The sequence below is a fragment of the Orcinus orca genome, chromosome 11 (genome assembly GCF_937001465.1).
Source record: "Orcinus orca chromosome 11, mOrcOrc1.1, whole genome shotgun sequence".
NCBI lineage: Eukaryota > Metazoa > Chordata > Mammalia > Artiodactyla > Delphinidae > Orcinus > Orcinus orca.
Genome location: NC_064569.1, coordinates 91456330 through 91471721, shown reverse-complemented (window position 1 = coordinate 91471721; position 15392 = coordinate 91456330). Strand labels below are relative to the sequence as shown.

Genomic DNA, 15392 nt, shown 5'->3' with positions numbered 1-15392 from the left:
GTGAGCAGAGCGCATCCAAATCTGGCTCCATGGGCTGCCTTGGCCGCCTTCCCAGGCCCGCCTGAGCCCGGGGGATGGAGGCCCAGTGTCCTATGACCGCTGGTGCCAAGCACTCCCGTAGAGCCCGCCTGTGGCTCCACTGACCCTCCTCCACTTAATCTGTGCGGTCCGAAAACAAGACTCCCCGGCCCTGGGAGGAGCCCTGACCGGGGCTGGCTGTGGGAAGAGGAGTGTCTGCCGGGGCCCCTTCTGGTGGGCTTGGCCCGACCCCAGAGCATCCTGGGTGCTCTGCCGACGGGTCTCGTCTGCAGCAGGTGTGCCTGGGAGGCTGTAGTTCACGGCTCTCCCGGGAGCCCCTGCTACTACCCGTTCTGCCCTTCGTCGCAAATTACAGGCAGCCTTTATTTCCGGAAAGTCCTGGCTTGACTCCAGCCCTGCTGATAACTATAAAACCCCACCTGGCCCTTGCGTGATGTCCTCTCTCCCTAGAGGGTGCCCGGCTATGAAGGTGAACAAGAGCCGTATTTTCCGCAGGCAGTGTTAGTTATTACCTGGCCTGCTGGCAGGATGAAAGGCCTGCCCACCTGACAGGGTAGAGCCCCCAGGTGGGGCCGGGGATGCAGGGGAGACAGGGCAGTGACTGACAGGTGTGAGGTAGAAACCTTGAATTCGATGACCTACTTTGCTGGTTGATGGCTGGATGACCTTGGGCAAATCATTCCCCCTCCCTCAACCTCTGTTTTCTCTTCTCTGAAATGGGGCTATTCTGTCTTTCCTACCCTAAGTATCATGCGGATCCAGGGTTAAGAAGGCATAAATAAGGGGGCATGTTGTCAACCACCAGGTGTCATGAGACCCCGAGTAGGGTTTATTGGTGTTCTTGATAAGTAATTCAGAGTGCAACGTGGGCCTTGTTGATCCCATGCTCAGATGCCTGACCTGCTGGGAGCAGGTTTCGGGGCGGGGGGAGTGGAGGACAGGGGACCAGCAAGGGGAATGCAGAGTTTATTAGGACACGGACGAGACGAGCTGGTGTCTTCTGTGGATCTGGTTCCCTCTCTCCTTGTCCTATGGGGAAAAAAAAATTTTTTGTGGTCTGCCAGGTGGGGATTAGAGGCAAGGAGGACAGAGGGAGGCCAGCATACCTGGGAAGGAAACTGTCCAGGGGAAGGAATGGTGCCTTCGTGTCTCTTTTTGGCTCACGTGCTACTTCGCGACACATCCTCCAGGGTTGATCCAGGCCACTGGGCCAGGTCCCCAGAGCTAGCTGGGTGAGCCGCCTGCTTTCCTTTTCGATCCCTGGTCGGTTAGCCCAGGGAAGTAAGTTCAAACCAAGCAGGGTTTCCAGATGCCTGGCGGGAAGGTCACTCTGGAGTGACACGGGGACTGCCAAGACCGGTGTGGCCAGAGCCCATCCGGAAGCCCCAGTCCCTGGCAGGTCGGATGTGTGGACACAGCTCTGCCACCTCCCCTCCACCTGGCGGGGCAGGTCTGCCAGCCCACGCCGCTGCCTGGCCCTCACTGCCCCTCTGGGTTCCTTTCCAGGGCGAGCTGGAGCGACAGCTGCTGCAGGCCAACCCCATCCTGGAGGCCTTCGGGAACGCCAAGACCGTCAAGAACGACAACTCCTCTCGATTTGTGAGTGCCGGCGCTCACGGGCGCCTTCCCACCGGCCGCTCGCGCCCCAGACGCGGAGGAGGGTCGGACTTGGCGCTTCCTGGCCTGTCGCGTGCAGTAGGCTGGGTCACGCACCTGTATAAGGAGCCTGCTCGGCTCAGGTGGTAAAGCCAGCGAGGCGGTGGGGAGTCCCTGCCGGTGCCCTGCTTGTCCTGCTGTAACCGGCAGCCAGTTAGAACGCAGGGCCAGACCAGGCAGGAGGAACACCTCCAGATGACTTCTTCCCTCCTCCCCTCTTCCCGTCTGTGGCGGAACTTGGGCCCGGCTCAGGCTTAGCCGTGTGGCCCTTCTGAGTCCCGAGCACCCATGCAGTTGGGGTGCGGGGCCCCCGGCCGGGGACACAGGCTCAGTCTCTTGGCTTTCTGCCTCCAGGCTGTACCACTGGAGGTGGGACTGGAGGATGGGGCCTCTGATCTCTTCATCCGTCTTTCCTTAGGGCAAGTTCATTCGCATCAACTTTGATGTCAATGGCTACATTGTGGGAGCCAACATTGAGACTTGTATCCTTGTGGTTAATTGTAACAAGTGTTCTGGGTCTGGGGGGGAGAGGTGTGACCTTGATGGAGAAGAAGCTGCTTCCTGATTCCAGCAGTTTCCCCTCTCCGGGCCTGTTATGACACCTTGTCTGTGCCGCCCGGAAGAGGACCAGGATTAAGCTCATTGGGAACTCAGCTCAGAGCTCAGGTTTCTCTTTACGGGCGGGAAAAAGTTCAGCTTAGAATGGGATGGAACCATGGAAGATCATCCAGTGTGGGTCCCAGAGAGTGGAATTGGGTGGACGCTACTTTATTTCTCCCTGGTGTTATAGCCTGGCTGGTGAGAGTGTTCTGAGCTCTGTTCTCTTGGGAGAAGGGGGCCCTTTAAACAGATAAGGCTCCCAAGTGTGAGGGCTGCTGTTCGCACAGGCTACACCCGTGGAGTGTAGGGCCAAGGTAGTTGACCTTTGTCTTGTTTTGCCGCTTTCTGCTGGTGAAGTTCCGTGGCTTTGGACAGGGCTGGGGGCATGCGGAGGGCTGGCTGCCTCCTCTCCAGCGAGCACGATTCCTTAATGTTTGCAAAGACCTCCTGGAGAAATCGCGTGCCATCCGTCAAGCCAAGGAAGAGCGGACCTTCCACATCTTCTACTACCTGCTGTCAGGGGCTGGGGAGCATCTCAAGAGTGAGTGGTGGGCCCACAGCCTGACACGGGGGCTCACCCTGCTGTCGGGCCACACACTGCAGTTAGGAAATGAAATCTCGGCCTTTGGGTGGGCCAGAGGGGCGTGACTTCCGTCCCTGGGCCGGCTGACGGCTTGGCCTCTGTTTCTGACCACGCCAGAGGAAAGCCTGGCAGGTCCCTGTGCAGCTGCGGACCTCGGGGCCCCAGTGCTCTCAGGCGGTGGGGGGGGGGGGGGTCTACGTGCGTGCCCATCTCACACGCTGGGGAGAGTCGGCCTTTCCAGCCACTCCGCGGTTTCTGTGGTATTTCAGGGCGCTCCCCGGTCTCCCACACCTTGGAGGTCACGGTGTTGACTGGAGCCTCTGGTTCCAGCACCTCCTGACGTTCACGAAACCTTGCCCTCTGCCCCCACAGCTGATCTCCTGCTGGAGCCATACAGCAAATACCGCTTCCTGTCCAACGGGCACGTCACCATCCCCGGGCAGCAGGACAAGGACATGTTCCAGGAGACCATGGAGGCCATGCGGATTATGGGCATCCCAGAGGAGGAGCAGATGGGTGAGGGCCGCTCCTCCCGGGGCAGCCTGGGGAGCACTTCCTGCTGGCTCTGGCCCTTAGGGAGTCTGTAACGGCCGGGAGGAGGGCCCTGAGTGTGTGGTAGACGGTCCCTCAGATTTGAGGCTCAGGATTATTTCTTCCCGGTTGTATTGCCTGGGGACATAGGGGAACAGAGGACAGGCTACTAAGTGCCCAGGGTCTGGGTCCACCACTCGCGTTCTTGCCATTTGCTAAAAGTGGGCTAGTCCTGCTTTGTCCAGGGCGAGCGTGGAAGGGGCTTGGCTGGGGTCTCCGCGCTGGCGAAGCTCAGAGTGAACACAGTGTGCAGCTTGCCTGTGTCTTCTTGTTTCTCTAGAGGGAGGGTGAGGAGGGCCTGAAGGCTTTATTTTAGGAAGATTGGGAGACTTCCATTCTCTAGCGTTAGGGTCAGTCACCTTAGCTCCACAGATAGCATGTGAATGGATGGGCGTGGCTGTGTTCCAATAAAACTTTATAAAAATAGACCACGTGCCCCTGGGTAGAGGCGCATCCTTGGTCCGGACTTGGAGATGCTGGGCATGTTAACAGAGCTTGTATCTAAGCTGAGGTCAGCCAGAGGCCCTGGAGACATGCTTTAGGCCGAGGCCTGGTGCCCCCCACGTGGCTCGTCTTGCCTGAGGGCCTCTGGGGGGAGACACCCCGCTCAGGGGCTTATTCCACCCCCCGCCTGGTTCTGACCTGCCTTCGATTGCACCTGAAGGCTTGCTGCGGGTCATCTCGGGGGTCCTCCAGCTCGGCAACATCGTCTTCAAGAAGGAGCGCAACACCGACCAGGCATCCATGCCCGACAACACAGGTGACCGCGTGGGCCCCTCACCTGAGGTAGAGGGACAGGTGCCTGGGCTTGCACTGGCTTAGGAGAAAGAGTCTTGGAGAAATTGCACACACTCCTGTCTTCTCTGTTGCGTGTGTGTTTGTGGCTGCCCGTCACTCTGTACTTTTTGTGAAACACACATGAACACGACCCTGCTGCTTCACAGAGTAAGCGTCAGAATGAGTTCGAAAACCCATGATCTTATGGCCCAGCATTTCCCCTCATTTGTTCTGAGACCAGACCGGTTGTCTCTGTAAAACAGTCATTTCTGCTGTCACTTGCCTTGCCTGTGAACTCGCGAGGACATGAAGCAGTGTCGTCACCCCAGCTCCTCGGTCACTGCTCGTCCCTTGGGTCGTTCCAGGAGACTCGCTTACGTTAGCCTTCACATGCGCTTCTTAGGGGCTCTTGAAAAAATTTAACCCACGCGCGTGTGGATTGCCCTGTTCCGTCCACTGTGTCTGGGGCAGCGCTGCCTCAAGGCAGTCCTGTTTGTGGGTAGGACCCTCTTTCACACTCAGGACATGGCCTGGGGTGTACGGAGGTACGGACGCCAGGCCCCCGGTTAGGACCCGTGCCACCGGCCTGTCCGAGGGGAGAGCTGGCTGTTCCGTGTGCCGTGGGGGAAGGGCCGGGGCCCGGACTGGTTGTCCGGTAACGATCGCCCAGTCACCACAACTTTCCCAGGGTGAGCAGAGGGACCCGTTCTCTTGGGTTTAATTCAAGCCTTTTACCCCTTCCCTCCTTACCCTTTGAAAATCGTCAGCTGCCCAAAAAGTGTCCCACCTGTTGGGTATCAACGTGACCGATTTCACCAGAGGAATCCTCACCCCTCGCATCAAGGTGGGACGGGATTACGTCCAGAAGGCTCAGACGAAGGAGCAGGTAAGCCCTCTGGTTGGGGTCGGGCCGCCTCCTTCGCAAGGGCCGCTGCAGTGGCCAGGTTGAGGCCTGCGCTGCAGCATCCTCAGTGTTCGGTACTGTCACCTGGGTTCCTCACTGGGTCCTCACAGCACCTCGGAGAGCAGGTGGTGTTACCCCCACTGAGAGCACAAGGAAGCTGGGCCCAGGGTCCAGGAACATGGCCAAGGCCCCCGCCTAGGAAGCGCCGCCCTTGGTGGGAGCTCTGGGCTGCCATGTGCCTGTTCCCTGGAGTCAATGTTGAGCTGATGGGTGGGCGAGGATGCAGGGGTATCCTGTTCCAGGATGAAGCGAAGCAAGCCCAGAACGTTCCTGTAGCACAACTCATCCCGGTGCCAGGGCGGCGGCACCCGCCATTCTTGGAGCCCAGGCCTCAGGACTGTCTGTCCCCCACGTGCTGTCCTGCCGCACGTGGCGAGAGCCGGGCAGGGGTCTGTGCTGCTCACACGTGCCCGCCGCCCAGGACCCGAGTCCCTGCCCGCAGGGCCTCTGTGGGTGGTTTCTAGTTTCTCTCACGGCCCTGGCGCTGGGTGGTTTTAGGCCGCTGCTCCTCCCGTCTCTCAAAATTACTTTGAATTCACGTTGCTGAGTTCTTTTTCCAAAGGGTGCCGTGCACTGGGCCTCCCGCTGGCGGCTGACAGCTGGTTCTGGGCAAAGCCCTCCCTCCAAAGCTGTTTTCAGAAGACAGCGGGCATGATCATGAGCAACTGTTCATTTCCCTGATAATTAAAGAAGCGTAATTTTTCCATTATGAAAATACTACATGAACACTTAAGATTCAGAAAAATCTAAGAAGTCCAGAGATGGAGAAAAATCGCCCCAGTCCTGCCCAGTGATGCTTGCTGGGCAGCTTTTTCCTTCCTGCAAGGCCTTTTCCTTCTTTCTTTTTTTTTAAACTACTCTTTTGTTTTTTTTAAATTTACTTATTTATTTATTTTTTGGCTGCATTGGGTCTTCATTGCTGTGCACGGGCTTTCTCTAGATGCGGCGAGCGGGGGCTGCTCTTCGTTGCGTGCGCGGGCTTCTCATTGCGGTGGCTTCTCTTGTTGCAGAGCACGGGCTCTAGCTACGCGGGCTTCAGTAGTTGTGGCTCACGGGCCGTAGAGCACAGGCTCAGTAGTTGTGGCGCACAGGCTTAGTTGCTCCGTGGTGTATAGGATCTTCCCGGACCAGGGCTCAAACCCGTGTCCCCTGCATTGGCAGGCGGATTCGTAACCACTGTGCCACCAGGGAAGCCCCCTTTTTTTCCTTTTTAAACGTAGTTGTCACCTTGGCTTTTCATTACGGAACTTCTTGAACATTTGCACAGTAAAGTGGAGAACGGCGCAGGGAGCCCATGTGCCCATCACACAGGCGTCTTCAGGAGTCACTGACTCAAGGCCAAGCTTGGTTCCTGGTTCATCTGGTCGCCCTGCACCCCTAACTGTGTAACTTGAAGCAAATCTCGGACATCTTGTCATTTCTTCTGTAGATACTTCAGTTCGTCCCCATTTATTTTAAAAAGGTCTTTGCAGATGTCTGAGTTCACTCTGCCTGTATTGTTGGATATTTAGGTTACTGCAGCCTCCTTCATTGTAGACAACACCACAGTGAACGTATTTGTGCATGAAGCTTTTTTTCCAGCCTTAGGGCTGTTTCTCTTGGTGGGGGGGCGGGGTGGCCCACAGGGGACATTATTGGGGCAGAGGGAATGAGGACTTAAAGGCTTCCTGTATCTGACTCCCCGCCCCCCCCGGGTGTCCCCGTCACCAGGCTGACTTTGCCATTGAGGCCTTGGCCAAGGCCACCTACGAGCGCATGTTCCGCTGGCTGGTCCTGCGCATCAACAAGGCTCTGGACAAGACCAAGAGGCAGGGCGCCTCGTTCATCGGGATCCTGGACATCGCCGGCTTCGAGATCTTCGATGTGAGCTTCTCCCTTTACCCCTCCCGCCTCCTGAGCCTCTGGGCCGCCTTCTCCCGGGACTGGGGTCCTTTCTCCCATAGCCCCACAGCAATGCGAGCTGGCCCCCTCCTTGCTTGTGTGGAGACACAAGACACCGGTTGGGTGTATTTTCAGCTTAAACAAGATGCCCTGTGGGGTGAATTGGGAGATTGGGATTGACATATATACACTAATATGTATAAAGTAGATAACTAATAAGAACCTGCTGTATAAAAAAATAAAATAAAATAAAATTCAAAACTTAAAAAAAAGAAAAGATGCCCTTTGCCAACCAGAAATGCTGGCAAGAATGATACCTTCTGGATGGGGTTCCAGGAGGCCTCATGGACAGGGGCTTTCTGTTGATTCATTGTTTATGTATTCTCAAATATTATGAGCGTTGTGACAAGATATGGTCCCTGCCCATAAAGACATCAGGTAGGAAAAACTGATAAAGTAGATCAGCAGAGGTTCTTATCCTGGGGTCCATGGCAGATTTCAGAGGAACCATGAACGTGGGTGGGGAAAAAAAATCACCTCTTTATTTTTACTAACTTTTCATTGAAATGATGCAGTGTTTTGAATTGTGGCTTGAACAGAGTGTGCAGACCTCAGTTGCATTAACAGTGGTTGGATGTGTCACCACTAGAAATCAGACGTTTTCACGTCACAGCAGTCATTGAAGAGATATAATATCATTTACGTTCGTCTCCTTCAAAATTCTGGAAGTTATTAAGCCCGTGGCTTGTGCCTTTTAATGAAGGAGCACCGTGTATTCCTGTCACAATATTTTGATAATTACATTTCCACATAACTTCTTTCTTTTAGAATCTATTTTATGCGTTTAAAAACTTTATCCTGAGATAAGGGACTTCACCAGGCTGCTGGCGAGGTCCGTGGGCCCCAGGAGGTCCTTGCCAAGGGACTTGCAGGCCGTGTAGCGGGAGGGTGGGCGTGTCCGTGACCCTGTCTCCCTCTTGCAGCTGAACTCCTTCGAGCAGCTCTGCATCAACTACACCAACGAGAAGCTGCAGCAGCTCTTCAACCACACGATGTTCATCCTGGAGCAGGAGGAGTACCAGCGCGAGGGCATCGAGTGGAACTTCATCGACTTCGGCCTCGACCTGCAGCCCTGCATCGACCTCATCGAGAAGCCAGTAAGAGCCACACCTGGGGGGGCTTCACCCCCGCCCTCTTCGCTCTGCCCTTCTGGGGCTGGAACTACCCAGAATTCTGACATGAACGATTTGCTTTTGCGATGAGTTTTTCTTTCATCAGTTGCATTTTCTAACAAACAGGAACCCATGTGGCTCCCAGGCCTGTCAGCCAGTCCCCATGATGTCCGAGCCTGCTCTCTTGTTCTATAAACTCAGTGTGCGGAAGGCTTTTGGGGCTCTGGGGTGCTTCCTCCTCCTCGGGGGGCTTGTCCTAAGTGTCACCTGTCACCATGTAGCTGTGTGGATATGGAGGGCGGGGGAGGGGATGCGGAGGGACTCAGGGAAAGGGGCATCTGCTGGGGGCAGCCTCTGGACGTGGGCCGGGGGTCTGCTTGGCCCATCAAGCCCGCCAAGGGATTTCCAGTGCACTCATTGGAGAACCCTTCTGATGCAGCTGTAGCCTAGACCCCAGCAGTTTCTTTTGAGCTAGAGCTCTTAAATTGAGTGCTTTCGGCACTGCTTCTTCTTCTTCTTCTTCTGTTTTTTTTTCCTCCCTGCGGGGAAGCACTGCCTACCTTCTGGAGAGATTCTGGGCTTTGGCATCTTACGAGGGCAGGAATGGGTGGGTTTCCAGGTCGAGCTCACCCGTGCGACGCTGTGCTTCTTCCAGGCAGGCCCCCCAGGCATCCTGGCCCTGCTGGACGAGGAGTGCTGGTTCCCCAAAGCCACGGACAAGAGTTTCGTGGAGAAGGTGGTGCAGGAGCAGGGCACCCACCCCAAGTTCCAGAAGCCCAAGCAGCTGAAGGACAAAGCTGATTTCTGCATCATCCACTACGCTGGCAAGGTGAGGCGCCCACGCACAGGAAGGTGTCGGCCGGACCTGCGTAGGAGACTTAGAGGCGATTCTAAGACCGGGAGCCCCGAGGTGTGGGGCGGGGCGGAGTGTCCTTGTCCCGTGACTCGTCCGATAATGTGCCTGGTGCCTTCAGCATTCACGGTCCCCCACCTCGCCAAGCACCATCGCGTGTTCCGTTTTGTTAGAAGCTTGCAGCAATCCTGTGAGGTGCTCAGGCTGGTGTCCTGTTGTGTGTTATCATTAGGTGCATTTTCCAGGCGCGGAAATGAGATCTGTGCTAAAGACGCAGACCGTGGAGTCTGTATTAGAGCTCTGCCCCTGTGTGACTTTGGGCTGGTTCCCTCACTTCTCTGAGCCTTGGTCGAGTCACATGGAAAGTGGGGGTGACCACCACTGAACTGGGTAACAGGGATTAAAGGAGCTTGTGAGCCCAGAGTCGGCGGTCGGCGCTCTGGGGCAGGGCCTCTCCGCCTCCACACTGCCCACTCGGGGGCCGGGTCAGTCTGTGGTCGGGGCCCGTCCTGTGTGATGTAGGATGTGTAGCAGCGTCTCTGGCTTCTCCCCACCAGAGGTAGCAGCACCCTCCCTACTTGCCAAACCAGAAATGTCTCCAGACATCCCAGAACATCTGCCACATGGGGGTGGCACAGTCCTCTGGGTGAGACACACCCATAGAGGATGGCTTTGTTATTGCCAAGGCCACCGGCCAGTAAGTGGCAGAGCTGCCTTCACACCAGCTGGAACACATCCTCCAGCTGACTTGTTCCTGGGGCTTGAACCTAACTGAACAGGGATGTCCTGAGTCTGCAGAGGTCCGTGCTTAGACTAAAGCTGGGTTTTCTCAGCAAATTGTGTTGCTTGCATGGAGTATCTAACTATTGGTTACACTCGGGTGTGTGATGAGATTTATTTATTTTGGGGGGCTGTGCCGTGCGGCTTGCAGGATCTTAATTCACCAACCAGGGATCGAACCCGGGCCCACAGCAGCGAAAGTGCCGAGTCCTAACCACTGGACCACCAGGGAATTCCCGCAAACTCCCTGTTTAGAAAACCTCTGTTTTCTCGTTACCTAAGGTAATGGCGCCTAAAGCCCCATTTCCACTTCCACCCCTGTTAGAAATGTAGGAGGGCTTTTGTTGCACTGTTGTCTGCGATGCGGAAACTGGGTACACGCAAAAGCCCACGAGGGGCCTGAACGGTGAAACTGACGTGTGCATCCTCGCCTGGGCTGCACCACAGCAGCTAAAAGGACAAGGATGCTGCCTGTGCCCGGGGGACAGATGGCCGAGACACTCAGCTCCAGGGTTTGTCATCTCCCAGGAGGTAACTCTGCCCCTAGGGAGAAAGAAGCCACCATCCTGTACCTTGTCATCAATAGCAGTGCGTGTGCGGAAACCTGTCGAAAGGGGCCAGGAGGGGACCACAGGCTGAGAGCGGCGGTTACTGCTGTGTGGTTTAGGACGGGGGTTGCAGCAGCTTCCCGCTCTGTTTGTATTGTTAGAATATATAATGTTGTACCACTCTTGTTATTAAGGACATATTTCAAAAAAGATAAGAATAGGGGGCTTCCCTGGTGGCACAGTGGTTAAGAATCCGCCTGCCAATGCAGGGAACACGGGTTCGAGCCCTGGTCTGGGAATATCCCACATGCTGCGGAGCAGCTAAGCCCGTGCGCCACAACTACTGAGCCCGGGAGCCACAACTACTGAGACCACGTGCTGCAACTACTGAAGCCCGCGTGCCTAGAGCCCGTGCTCCGCAACAAGAGAAGCCACCGCAATGAGAAGCTGGTGCGCCGCAACTAGAGAAAGCCCGCGCGCAGCAACAAAGACCCAACTCAGCCAAAACTAAAATAAATTAATTAAAACAGAAAAAATGATAAGAATAACGCATATCCAGGAAAACCTGGGTATCCTGAAATGACAAAGAAAAAGTAAAACTTACTTGCCTGTTACTAAAAAGAAATATTACCACATTTTGGTTAACGTCCTTTCAGGATTTTTTCTTTATGTTCACGTTACCTTAAAAAAATTAAAAACAGAACATTCCGTGGTGTAACTATAACCGTTTGCTTGGGGTTTGCGTGGCTTAAATTTTTTGCTTTCTGCGTGATTCCGCAAAGAACACCCCATGGAGGCCTCCGCCCTGGCCACTCATCATTTCCTCCTTGGGGATGCAGATGCCGGGCCGAGGGTTCACAGTTTTTAATGTTTCCGCCTGTGGGGTCGGCTGGTCATCGGAGAGGCTGCGCGCGCCGAAGTCCCCCAAGCAGCCCGTGACCTGGGGTCCCGTCTTGCAGGTGGATTACAAAGCTGACGAGTGGCTGATGAAGAATATGGACCCGCTGAACGACAACATCGCCACGCTGCTGCACCAGTCCTCCGACAAGTTCGTCTCGGAGCTGTGGAAGGATGGTACGCCCTTGGCCCTCACCCCGCCTCCCGGTGCCCCCGGCTGGGCCTCTTCCCTCCACGGCAGCGGGCCGAGCCCAGGACGTGGACCGGTGGGTTTGTGGCCGCTTAGCACCCGGGAGCCTGGGCTCCTCCGACCCTTACGGTCACCCTGTCCTTGAGCCCCGAGCATCCTTGAACATGCTGCGCAGCCACTTGCTCTTGGGCAGAGGCTTCCCTGGGCTCCGCGGCCACAGACAAGCCCTTTCTAGCGCGGGGGGTCGCGTGACGGCCCGGCGCCCAGGTTCCCGTCCCACTCCTTACTGCCTCCCTGCCTCTCCCCGGTAGCTGGTAGCTCCAGAAGTCGTTCTTCTCCTTGTCTCTGCTGGTCTCTCCTCCCTTCTGCCTGGGTTTTGCTTTAACCTCTCTGTTGCAGAGACGCAGAGCACCCAGAGAGCCCATTTCTATCAGCGCTTTCCTACCCTCCTCCTCCTAGAACCAGGTGACTGGCTGCCCGGTGCGGCGTCCGTCCGTGTGTGGTGCACCGAAGGCTGCGTGACGAGCGCTTCTGCTCAGCGTTCTCTGCCGTGGCTGCTGCTGCCTGACTGTGCCCCTTCCCTGGTCTCGTCCCCGGGCTTGTGGGGAGGCCCCTTCCCCCTCCCCATCGCCTCCAGGCCTCCGGTGGAAAACCAGGCACATCAGGGCCGTGTTTTGGTATTGACACTTCTTGTTAGATCTTAAAAGGAAAACAATCATTTTACAATCTATATCCCCTTCAGAACTCCCGCTCGTGAAGGCGGCGTCTCATTGATTGGATGGCTGCCGTGTCTCAGCACGAGGTGCTGTGCGCACTGCTGTTACACGTTCGTGTGTCTGTGCGTGCGTGCACCTGTGTGTGTACGCAGCAGTCACCTGCTCCTCCCGGGCCAGGCCTTCCGGGGGCAGGGCACACTTACATGAAACGGCGAGTTGTTACGGGGCGTGTTTGACCTCACACTGGGCAACCTGAGTGGCTGTCACAAGCCACCCACTCCCAGGACACCTTTGGTGGCCAGAGGGGCCCTGCGGTGGCTGCATGAGGTCCAGATGCCTCCCGTTTTAATTGAGGGGGTTCATTGGGTCCATCCTCACTCCCGGCTTCCCTCTTGAGCAACAGTCCTTTGTGTTGCCTTCAAAAAAATAAGAGATCTGGCCACAGAGGAATAAGAAACCTACTTTGTCACAGAATTCTTAACTTTTGCAGCCAGCAATGGAAGCTTTCAAACTTAACATTGGCTCTTGCTTAAGACTGGCCTCAAGTCGCCGGCCACTTAGGTTGGGTTTGTTCGTTGTTTTGTTTTCGCCTGGGAGGAAGCAGTTCATTTCATTGTTCTGGGTGGGAGCCACGGTGATGAGGGCTTCTTCCTTGGAGGGTGGGCTTAGATGATAAAGACCCCTGAGCTTGGAGACCAAGGGAGACGAGAGGGAGAAGGGGTCGTCACTGGCAGAAGTGGTTGTCTGGAACTCTCTGCTCCGACACCATTCCTGCCGCGCTAGGTCCCTGATGTGGAGCCCTGCGTGGGGCCGCTGCAGACAGAGAGGGGCTCGTCCAGAGTCCTGCAGGCGACGGCAGAGTAGCTTTAGAGCTCCTGCCTTCTGACTCCTAGCCCAGTGCTCTCGGGTAAAGGTCAACGTGAATTCAGGGTGCTGAGTTTTTCATTTCATCTGGGATCCAAGGACTACAGGATTCCTGTAAGTCAAGTTGAACACCTCCTCAGAGCCAGGCAAGTGGCCGAGCTTGGCTCGCCGCTCCAAAATGCGTTATTAGGTCTGGTTTTTTTTACAGTTATTCTCATGGCAAAGGGTTGTTATTTACCAGCCATCACGACACTCACCAAAAGGCTACACGGCTCCTATCAACTTATCTGAATTGTAGCTAGTGTGAAAGGGGATTCTGTTTTGTTTTGTTTTGTTTTGGAGTATAATTGCTTTACAATGTTGTGTTAGTTTCTGCTGTACAATGAAGTGAATTAGCTATATGTACACCTATATGTCCTCCCTCCCACCCCCATCCTCCCCCCTCAACACACACACATCCCCCCCATCTAGGTCGTCACAGAGCACTGAGCTGAACTTCCTGTGCTTCTAGGTTCCCACTAGCTATCTATTTTACACATGGTAGTGTATAAACGTCAATCCTAATCTCCCAGTGTTAGCTCTGTCGTGTCTCTGGGTTAGGAGCTTTCCAGGGTGGCTGAGATGAGCGCCGTGGATGTGGAGTTATCCTTCATGGGTGCGCTGCTCCCCTCAGTGGCTCTGCACCCTTTCCAAATAGTGCTTCCTGCTTTCTGCTCCTTGCTCACAAGGCCACCTTCGCTCAACATTTGGAGATGACTTTAGCCTGCTGTGTAGACTCCAAGTAGAAACAGTCTGCTGTTCCGTAGTCTCCTCTCTTTCTGTCCAGATTGTCTGTCTGTCTTTCCCACCCCTCCGCCCTCACCTGACCGCCGGGTACTCAAGTGCTTCTGCGTGCTCTCTGCAGTGGACCGCATCATCGGCCTGGACCAGGTGGCCGGCATGTCGGAGACGGCGCTGCCAGGGGCCTTCAAGACACGCAAGGGCATGTTTCGCACGGTGGGACAGCTGTACAAGGAGCAGCTGGTCAAGCTCATGGCCACGCTGAGGAACACCAACCCCAACTTCGTCCGCTGCATCATCCCCAACCACGAGAAGAAGGTGCGGGCGGGCACACATGCGGGCCACTCCACTCTTGTCTGTCTCCCTGTGCAGAAGCTCTGTCCCCCGCCGCACACAGTGGCCTCGGTTAACTTCCCCGGCGGGGTGGCTCAGGCACCCTTAGGGGCTAAGCTGCCTTCGTAGTCTGTGTTTCTGCCTCTCCCGGACCTGGATCACGTAATTAACTGGGCTGTCAAAACCTGTGGGCGGCAGCGACTCCCAACTCCCTTGGGGGCTTTTGCCCTGTTTCATGCAGAGGGGGCTGCCCCTCTCTCCATCAGTTCCTGGGCGCAGAAGTAAGAGCAGGTGCGTGTATTTTCCTCCCTAGGCTGGCAAGCTGGACCCCCATCTGGTGCTGGACCAGCTGCGCTGCAACGGGGTTCTCGAGGGCATCCGAATCTGCCGCCAGGGCTTCCCCAACCGCGTGGTCTTCCAGGAGTTCCGGCAGAGGTGAGCAGGGCCCAGGGCCGGCTGCATCCCAGCAGGGGCCTCCGGTAGGGGAGCCGTTTCCTCGTCCACATTGAGTTGAGTTCCGGCCGGCTCCTCACACGGTTCTCTGTGCCACCGTCTGCGGGAGGAGGGATTTCTCTGTTTTGTTTCTAAAACAAAAGTTATCTCATTGGCTTTCACTCCTAGTCACTTTGGGAGCCTGGCGCTGTTTGCTACAGTTAGAGGAGCTCTGAAAGGAAATTAAAGGAGGATCAGCCGGACCCTTGGGTATTAAAGGAACTTGATGGAAATGGAAGTCTGCTGTGTGTGCAGAGGGGGACAGTAGTGACACCGGCTCCTTTGCTTAATGACTGTGTTTAGTGCTGGTTGCTGTCTTGATGCAGCCCTGGGTTTAATTTCTTGGACCACCCCGTTGATTGGTGGTTCCCTGCAGCGTCTCAGTGAAGGGGTGGGCGTGGCCTTCTGGGGTTACAGACGCGGATGCTGGGTGATTAGCAGTTAGTAAGCCCACTGCAAAACTCACCCGTGAGTGAATGAAACAGCCCGACATGAGTTTCCATTCGCTTTCTGGAAAGCACCAGGCCTTCCTCGTGCCATTTAGCCGACGGAAAGAGCAGGGCGGGGTTCACCGAATGTCCCCTTTCCTTAGGAGACTCTGTGGAAAGAATTCTACATCCGCTACACCACAGGGACGACCCTAATCTCTCACGTGTGTTCCAGGCCCCATGGAATC

The 15392-nt window shown here is 55.8% G+C and overlaps 1 protein-coding gene across 2 annotated transcripts in view; it reads left to right on the top strand.

The window, feature by feature from the left end:
- The window catches only part of MYH9 (myosin heavy chain 9), a 92500-nt gene that overhangs the window by 54374 nt on the left and 22734 nt on the right, over window positions 1-15392 (top strand). For both annotated transcript variants that reach the window (XM_004279430.4, XM_033404972.2), the window contains 12 exons: window positions 1546-1638; window positions 2114-2177; window positions 2738-2836; window positions 3251-3394; window positions 4134-4229; window positions 5014-5132; window positions 6921-7073; window positions 8075-8248; window positions 8919-9092; window positions 11404-11518; window positions 14016-14209; window positions 14538-14659. In XM_004279430.4, the coding sequence (XP_004279478.1) occupies window positions 1546-1638; window positions 2114-2177; window positions 2738-2836; window positions 3251-3394; window positions 4134-4229; window positions 5014-5132; window positions 6921-7073; window positions 8075-8248; window positions 8919-9092; window positions 11404-11518; window positions 14016-14209; window positions 14538-14659 (1547 nt within the window). The remainder of the gene's footprint in view (window positions 1-1545; window positions 1639-2113; window positions 2178-2737; window positions 2837-3250; window positions 3395-4133; window positions 4230-5013; window positions 5133-6920; window positions 7074-8074; window positions 8249-8918; window positions 9093-11403; window positions 11519-14015; window positions 14210-14537; window positions 14660-15392) is intronic.